At 50.6% G+C, this 8,555-nt stretch overlaps 1 protein-coding gene across 2 annotated transcripts; it reads right to left on the reverse strand.

Moving 5' to 3' along the window:
- Positions 1-692: 692 nt before the first annotated feature.
- Helt (helt bHLH transcription factor) lies at positions 693-3,272 on the reverse strand. 2 transcript variants are annotated; one of them, XM_036209244.1, is made up of 4 exons: positions 2,628-3,272; positions 2,119-2,223; positions 1,799-1,895; positions 693-1,375 (listed from the first exon to the last, which is right to left on the reverse strand). In XM_036209244.1, exons 1-4 carry the CDS (start codon positions 2,652-2,654, stop codon positions 891-893), a joined length of 714 nt encoding a protein of 237 aa, XP_036065137.1. In that variant the 5' UTR covers positions 2,655-3,272; the 3' UTR covers positions 693-890. The 2 variants fall into 2 exon arrangements, with proteins under 2 accessions (XP_036065137.1, XP_036065135.1); XM_036209242.1 differs by having other exon boundaries at positions 861-1,378; positions 2,628-2,735.
- Positions 3,273-8,555: the final 5,283 nt, after the last annotated feature.

The raw sequence follows: 8,555 nt of genomic DNA on the forward strand, positions 1-8,555 counted from the left end.
TGGAAGTCCCGGGGGGAATCAGGTCTTCCACCCAGATATGTGCTTGCTTCTGCTTGCGCCCTAGAGCCCTCCCTCCCCGTCCCCGCAGCCGGGTGGATGGATATGTGCGTAAAAGGCAATGCCCTCTTCCCCAATCCTCTGATGCCTGTGATTGTCATCCGAAGGAAGAAAACAAACTATGAATGGTGTTTTCTAAGACATAAGTTAGAATGTTATTTGCTTCACTCATTCATTTTTTTTCAACACAGAGACTTACTGAGGCTGTGAACTCAGCTACTCATTAGGCCGACTTGGGGTTTGTGGTTTTCTAAACCAGCGACTTGTGTGAGGTCGCCTCGAGGTAAGAAGGGCCACCTAGCACAAGCTGGCCCAAACTAGGGATTGTCTTTTGATTTGCATATTCTGAGAGTCTAAGGCCCGGTTCCAGGCTCCTGCACTTCTCAGAGGCTAAAGGAAGGTAGGGCGTGAGCACCCCAGGAGCCCTGTCTCCCACCCCTAAAGGACACCTCTAATGTCTGCGTAAGCTTCCATTTATCCTCCTTCTGCCTCAGACTCCGCCAAGGTCCTCCTCCTCTGCCACATTGCAGAATGTTATCATCTGGACTCCTAGCAGCGGAGTGTTTCCTTCTAGGACACTTGGAGTGGATGGTTTGTGGATGAGCAGAAGGTAACAAAGAACTCCATTTGGGGGGTCTTTAGCACGAAGTGTTTATTGTAGGGGAGGTCCTTCAGAAGGCTAATTGGCTCTTGGCGCTCTCCCATCCAGTTTTGTTTTTGTCTTTGTTTTTGTTTTGGCACGCAATTTACACATGTACAACATATACATACAGGGTTTGTCTCAAGCCGCCACCAAACCACAAAGTAATCTAGGCAGTGGGTGGGGGTGGGTGTCAGAGCACGGGAGGATGCTGGGGCGTGTGCAGGTTGAGGGCGTTGGGATGGGCATGGCTGATCAGATTGAGGTAATGCCGGTCCAGGCCCTGCATCTGAGCCAAAAAGGGGCTGTGCTGCTGCGCGGGGCTGGGGAGAGGGACCGGCGCGCTGGACAAGTAAGACAGGGCTGGACTGCGGGTCGCGCCATGAGGCCAAGGCAGTGACCCCGGGGTAGCCCCCTGCGGGAACACGGTGGCCTCGCCCGGGCTGTGGCCTGCGAACTCTGGACCCGCGGGATAGGAGAAATCCGGTTCCGGAAGCGAGAGCGGCGGGAAGGAGGGCTCCGCGCCCAGGCGGGCTTTGGATTGCAAGAAGGCAAGGATGCGCGCATACTTGGTGTCTTTGGTCTCCATCCGCTCCACGGTGGTGAGGTAATGCACCAGATTCTTCATGCACTCGTGGTAACCATAGTGGAAGTAGTTGGCAAACTCTGCTAAAAGCTCTGCTGGGTTGGCAAGAAAGATGGTAGGAGGAAGGAAAGAAAAACAGAATGAGTACATCCCTTCCCAGAAGGGTGGGGGACATCTCCGTTCCTAAGGTTTGGGCTAGACTGCCACCTGAGGCTTGCACTCTCCTCTCCCCAGTCTCAAGGCTGGAAAAGCTCAAGCGGAAACCTCGGCTCCCTCGGAGCCTGACTACATCCCTGCCCCCACCAAGCCCCACCGGAGAAGAGCAATAGACCTGCATCTTTAGATGCTGCTCCTCCTGGGCACCTGCTAGGTGCCTTCTCAGGACAGGCCCTGGCTGCCTCGCTCTAGCCAGACCGGACCGCTCCAGGCCAGGACTCTCCTTGACTCCCAGGCCCTAGGTCCCCGCGTCCCGCAAGCTCTCTGCCCAGGTTTGCTTTGCCGGAGTCAACGCCCACCTTTTTCCCTTCCCCGGGGAAAATCCGCAGAGTGCAGAGCTCTGAGGTACTGAACTGTCATCTCCAGGATCTCCGCCTTCTCCAGTTTCCCAGAACTCTGCAATAGGAGAAAGGAAGCTCGCGGTGGCCCACCCATGGCAGACCCACGCAGCTGCTGAGCTGCACTCTGTTTTCTCCAGGGGACCAGCCAGGAAGATGCCAGAGCCAGAGGCAAGAGCCCAGGTCCCTGGAGAGGGGCGAGTTCCCTAAGGCCAGCTGCGACCGCAGAGGCTCGTGGGCCCCACAGAGAAGGACAGTGGAGAGTTCCTAGCAAACGTTACCTGTTTCGCCAGGGCCATGGGGACCGTCTTGCCCAGCTCGTTCAAGCAGCGGTTGATTCGGTCCCTCCTCCGCTTTTCTATCACTTTATGAGAAACCGGGGTTCTCTGTAAACAGAAGTTTTTACGTTTAGGGTGACTTTGCCCAGGGAGTAATTCCAAGGCTGTGTGCCACAGGGGGTTCGCTAATTCGCCAACCCTCACCAGACCTGCCGGCCACACTAGACCTAAAGAGCTCTGTCCCCTGGAGCCGGTGCTGGGACGCTTGCCTTTTCAGCCACCCTACACATCCCTGCCACTCAACGGAGCAAAGTGCCAGGGCTTTGAGGAGGTGGCCACCAACCGTCTAGGGTGAGCGTCTCCTCAACTGAAATGTCTCTGCCTCCTTTCCAAACCACTTTGAATTCCTCCACACTTAAAAAAGTCCTGTGTGGCACATCTTTGTCATCGATCCAGCCAGGTGGCCGGTTGGTGAGTCACAACTCTTCCACTCCCAGAGCGCAAGGACTCACTTTGCGTTCCTTGAGCCTGTCTGACATCCTGGTCTGCGTGCGCCCTCGGCAGAGGCGGTGGCGCGAGGCACTGGTCCACGTTCCACCTCGTGTGCCTCTTTGAATGTCCCAGGTAGACTGCAGCCTCCCAGGTCCGAGGGGGCTGCCTTTATAAAGCAGTCATCTAAGACTGCCAAGTGCATTCTCACGAGTTGAATTATTCCATAGGATTAGGGATTCTGCGTTTGGAGCATGTATGCATTCAAGGTCAGTTTTAAAGAAGCTAAGAAAAAAAAATTAGCAGCCGAGGGAGGCGAGATGGGGGCAGATCAGCTTTGTTAATCCACGTGGCTCTTCAAAGGACACGTGATCCGTCGGGGAATAACATTTGCATGGGAACAGCCACCTCGGGAAAAGGAAGCGAGAAACTGGAGCCCGCGGAGCAGGGAGCGCCTGCAGCCTTAGCAGGCGCAGAGTGCAGGGGCGCAGTGGCCGCGGGCACCGGGGGGCGAGGACCCTCACAAAACAGTGTCGCTTCCTTTAGTCCCACCGCTGAGTCTCACACGATCGCTGTTTACAAATCCCAGCAAGCCCGCCGTCCCAGCGCCGAGTGCGTTTTAAAGCCTGTCCAGAGTCATTAAAGTAATTAAGTAAGCCTTTAATAGGCTGTTCCGCCGGGTTCAAGGGAGAGCTCCTGGAGACGGAGGCGCCCCGTTTGTTCCCAGGCTTTTCTCACACGACTTGGTGACACGTCCATCTCCCCCCTTTTTGTTTACACCGCTTTATTTGTCCGGACATCCCGGCAGGTGTGGGGCTGCGGCTGGCACACGAGGCTCCCGGCTCGCTTCGCCCCTCCCGCGGGCCTTTGGCACGCGACTCTCCCCTTCTAGTCCCTGACCAAGTCGTCTGCTTCTTTCTTTTCTCTCCCTCCCTTCCCCCGGCTCTCTTTTCCCGGGGAGGTGGGGGGAGAGGCTCAATTTGTAGCCTATTATCCTATAGGAAAATGTCCATTGAAAAGTATGAATAGTTTCATTGGGCTAAATTTTAATAATGCCAGCGATGGGGTGGAGGAGAAACAGGCGTGTGTGTGTGTGTGTGTGTGTGTGTGTGTGTGTGTGTGTGTGTGTGTGTGAGGGGTTGAGAGGATTGGGGGGCAACATGGAGGAGAGTGGGTCGAAAAGAAAAGGGGGAATGCAGCTGGCCCAGGCAAGCATTATGCGACGTCACCTGCGTGAGGGGGCGCCTACAGACCCCTATTCATTTGCCTAATTTTGGTCAATTTAACAAACTTCAGGAGAAATTATTGTGGCTTTGTCAGGGAGGGTGAAGCCTTCTGATCGAATTAACAGCATGTTTTGATCCGGTAAATGTCATTAGAAAGGGAGAAACAATCGCGCTTAGAGGGCTCTGGGTAATGCGCCCAAGTGGAGACGCCAAAGCGCACGGCTCACAAAGGAAGCAAGTAGCTGCCACAGGGAACTTTTGTACCCGCCCATCGCCCAAGTTTTGACACAAAAAGGCATTATTTCATACTTGAATACGTTTAATCCAACGATTGTCTATTTTTTGCAAACATATTTTCACAGCATTGTTAACTTTTTATGTCCCCCTCTCGCGGGCGCCTTTCTTAACGTTTGGGGGCGGGAGAGCGCAGACACTTTGGGCATCAATATTTGTCACTGAAAAGGGCCCCGTGAAGTTAGGGAAGTTGATCTCTTTTTTATGGTTTTAGAAAGCGAAAATATCGGGGGGAGGAGGAGGGAGGGAAGACAGGGACAGAAACCCAAAGGGAAATTTGTTGGACGGGCCCAAAGGGAAGGAGGGGGTGGTGGCTCCTGGGAACTCTCTCCGCCCGCTGCGCCTCTGCCTAGAGCCTGGTCCGCAGCCCCAGGCCTCCACCCACCAACCTCTGGATGCTGCCTCCGGGAGTGTGTAGTGGGGGGTCGGGGTGGTGGTGAATTTTCCTGCAGATGAAAACAATAAAGTAATCTTGAAAACAATAAAAGTGATCTTTGTCTTATGACTTACTCCAGAGCCACTGAGTTCTCGCCTGTTCCTAATCTTTCTCAGCCTGGAACAAGAAGAACCTTCCTTCTGGGTCTCTCCAGTCCTTTTGCCCCACACCACCTATTGCTAGACAACAGCAGGCCTGAGGCTCATCCCTTTGGAAGAGTCCTTGCTAGAGGTGGGTAGGGTGGATTCCTGCTTCCTGGCAGCACCTGGGAAGCTCCAGGGCGCAGAGCCTCTAGGAAGCAGCCCGCAACTCTCTGGTGCCTGGAGGCTGTGGGAATCAGTTTACATTGAGCACACTGGGGGTGCCCCAGTTTTGGTGGCAGGTTTTTGTTGTTTGTTTGTTTGTTTGTTTGTTTTCTTTTTCGACTTCCTTCATATCAGATTGGATGGGACCCGCACCTTCTAGCAGATTGCTTTGCCAGCCGCGTGCTCTTTTTAGGGTTGTCGGCCTTAGTATATTCACTGGCACACAAAGGGATTAAACAGGAACCCTTATCGTCCAAATCAGCTAACTTGAATGGGTAAAAGGGAGCACGCACCCCCCCCCCTTTTTTTTCCCCCAGCAGACTCGGAGTTGATCCTCTTACTGCTGGCGTTAACTCCAGCTGCAGGCACGTTCCTCAAGCCACATTTCATTCCACGCAAACTGTTTAATTTTCCTGGCTTGATGTGGGCCAGGGACGGTTTGCCCAGGACTAAAAGTTCCTTCTTGGGGTGGTTGAGCTGGGGGGTGGTGTGAGGTGGATGGGTGCAGAACCAGAGCCCAGGTGCGGTGTTCGCCTTGTGCTTAGTGGCTGCAGAGCTACCTGAGAGATCATAACGTCCCTTTGCGTTGTGATTGGGGAAAGGATGCTTCCATTTTCCGCTCATCCTCGCAGCATGCCTGAACCACATTCCCAGAAAAGGGGGTGCCTCACTGACTATCGCTTTTACTATCCGTCCTTGGGGTGCTCATCAAGGCTCCCTGGGTCTTGAGGTGGTCTCCACTCAAAATGAGAGCCGAGTGGTGATGAGCAGTGTCTCCGGAGCCAAATAGCCTGTTCAAACACCAGCTACACCCTTGCCCACAGAGCCAGACACCCGACAAAGTAGAGTCTCAGCTGTGCCTCAGTTTTCCTCTTCTGTAAAATGGGGTGAAATAAGGGAACAGAGTCAAGGCACTCAAGGAGGCCTGACTCCGTTTATTTTTATTTTTACCAGTAGATTCTTCTGCAGTGGCTTTTCTATTTTAGCAGAACTGTAGGTGTTCACGGTTAAGAACTTTCACTCACTTCATAGTGGACTCCTCCTCCTCCTCCTCCTCCTCCTCCTCCTCCTCCTCCTCCTCCTCCTCTTTCTCCTCCCTCTTCAAAAGCATTGCTGTCCCTGAAAAACCCAGACTTCTCCTAAAATCGTTAAATTTAACCTGTTAGGTAAATGAATGAGGGGGTGGCCCTCAGGCTCCCCTCTCACAGACTGGCATCACCCAGTGCTCTCTGGCCAGCTCTTCCAGTGTGCATATAAGACTAGTGGAGGAGTTCCAAGACTACAGATAAGTCAACATAGTCATTCAGAAATGAGGGCAGTACCCAGCCAAGAAGGGTGGACATCTACAGAAAGCCAGACCGCAGAGGTGCTGGTCAAAGGATACACAATTACAGTTAGAGGAAGGAATAAAAGTTCAAGAGGTAACCGTGGTTCGTGTTGATACACTGTATATTTGAAAGTACCAGGGCAGTGGTTCTCAACCTGTGGATTGCTACCCCATCATGATGGAATGACCCTTTCATAGAGGGTCACCTAAGAACACACAGATATTTACATTACAGTTTATAACAGCAAAATTACAGGTAGGGAGTAGCAAGAAAAATAATTTTATGGTTGCAGGTCACCACACGTGAGGGACTGTATTACATGGTCACAGCATTAGGAAGGTTGAGAACCACTGTACTAAGGAAATGCATATTAAATGTTTGCATCACAAAATTATAGCCACACCAGGTGATGCTTTGCTATTACATGGGCCAGTTCCCCAGTATGTACAGTTATCCTACTGTATCTGAACACTCTATATTCAACCATGAGGTGGGTTAAGATGTTAGGGATGGGACTTGTCCATACTGAGCATGTCTAGAGACTTATTTTGTTGGGGGTTTATTCCATAAACCATCTAGTGTAACATCCATTTGCACAATGTTATATTGTATTGTGTAGTCTAAGTAATCAGTCTAGACAGGATTTAAAGTATATAGGAGGTATCTTAGGGTTTCTATCTCTGTGAAGAGACACCATGATCACAGCAGCTCTTACAAAGGAAAAACACTTATTGGGTGACTTACATTTTCAGAGGTTTAGTCCATTATCATCATGGTGGGACATGGCAGCATGCAGGCAGACATGGTGCTGGAGAAGTAGTTGAGATTCCTACATCTTGACTCGAAGGCAACAGGAAGTGGTCTCAGACACCAGGCTTGAGCATATATAAGACCTCAAAACCCGCCTCCACGGTGACACACTTCTTCCAACAAGGCCACACCTCCTAATAGTGCCACTCCCTTTGGGGGCCATTTTCTTCCAAACCAGCACAGGCAGTGAGGAACGAGGTCAGCAAGATGGAGACAAGAAAGATGGAGGAGGCCAGGGATTGGAGAGGAGGAATAAGAATAAAACATGACACTTATGTATAAAAATGTCGTATGAAACCCAATACTTACGTGCTAATTTTAAAACACAAACTAAGCAGAGGCAGAGTTTTTCTTTCTTGACCATTTGTTCCTAAATAACTGACACAGAGGCTTAATATTAATAATGCTCAGCTAATAGCTCAGGCTTGTTACTAGCTAACTCTTACACTTAAAATAACCCATAATTTTTTAAAAGATTTATTTATTTATTATGCATATAGTGTTCTGTCTGCACATATCCCCACAGGCCAGAAGAGGGCACCAGATCTCATTACAGATGGTTGTGAGCCACCATGTGGTTGCTGGGAATTGAACTCAGGACCTCTGGAAGAGCAAGCAGTACTCTTAACCTCTGAGCCATCTCTCCAGCCCCTAACCCATAATTTTTATCTATGTTTAGCCACATGGCTTGGTACATTTTCTGAGTACTCTATATTCAACCATGAGGTGGGTTAAGATGTTAGGGGTGGGACTTGTCCATACTTGCTTTTCTTCTTTTCATCTTGCTTTTCTTCATCTGCCAGTGACTCTCTGGCTCCTCCCTTCTTCCCATCATCCTTAGTTTGCTTGCCCCACCTTTACTTCCTGCCTGGCTACTGGCCAGTCATCATTTTATTAAATCAATTCAAGTGGTAAATCTTTACAGTGTACAAGAGGATTATTCCACAACAACCAATCAACAAACAAACACAATAAAACTAGGACTGAGAATGTAGCTCAGCTGGTAGAGTGCTTGCAAAGTATGCAGGAAGCCCTGGCTTTGATCCCCAACACCACACAGATGGTGCATGGTACACAAGCCTATCACTCCAGCACTCAGACCTGAAAGCAGGACTGGGAAGTTCAAGGTCATCCTCAGCCACATAGGGAGCTTGAGGCCAACCTAGGATACTTAAGATCCTGTTCCCTGAAACAATAAACTATACACCAGATATACAAATGCTATACAACTTTATGTAAGAGAACTTAAGCATTTGTGAATTTTGATTTCTAGGGTGTCATGGAACCAATGCCTCATGGATAGTGAGAGACAAAATACCTTGCTTGCCATGATTTACTTCCAACAGTCAATAGGATTGAAGTGTTGCTCCTCGGGGTGATGGTAAAGGGAGAGGGTGGGACCTTCAAGAAGTGCAGTCAGTTGGAGGGGTCCTTTGGTTATTGGAGGCATGCACATGGAGGTAGCTCTCATGAAGTCCTTTGGCCATTCCATGGAGAGAGTTGCTATAAGCTGAGCTTATCTTCACTCATCTCTGCTTCCTGCATCCAGCTG

This window comes from Onychomys torridus, chromosome 17 (assembly GCF_903995425.1).
Source record: "Onychomys torridus chromosome 17, mOncTor1.1, whole genome shotgun sequence".
Taxonomy (NCBI): Eukaryota; Metazoa; Chordata; class Mammalia; order Rodentia; family Cricetidae; genus Onychomys; species Onychomys torridus.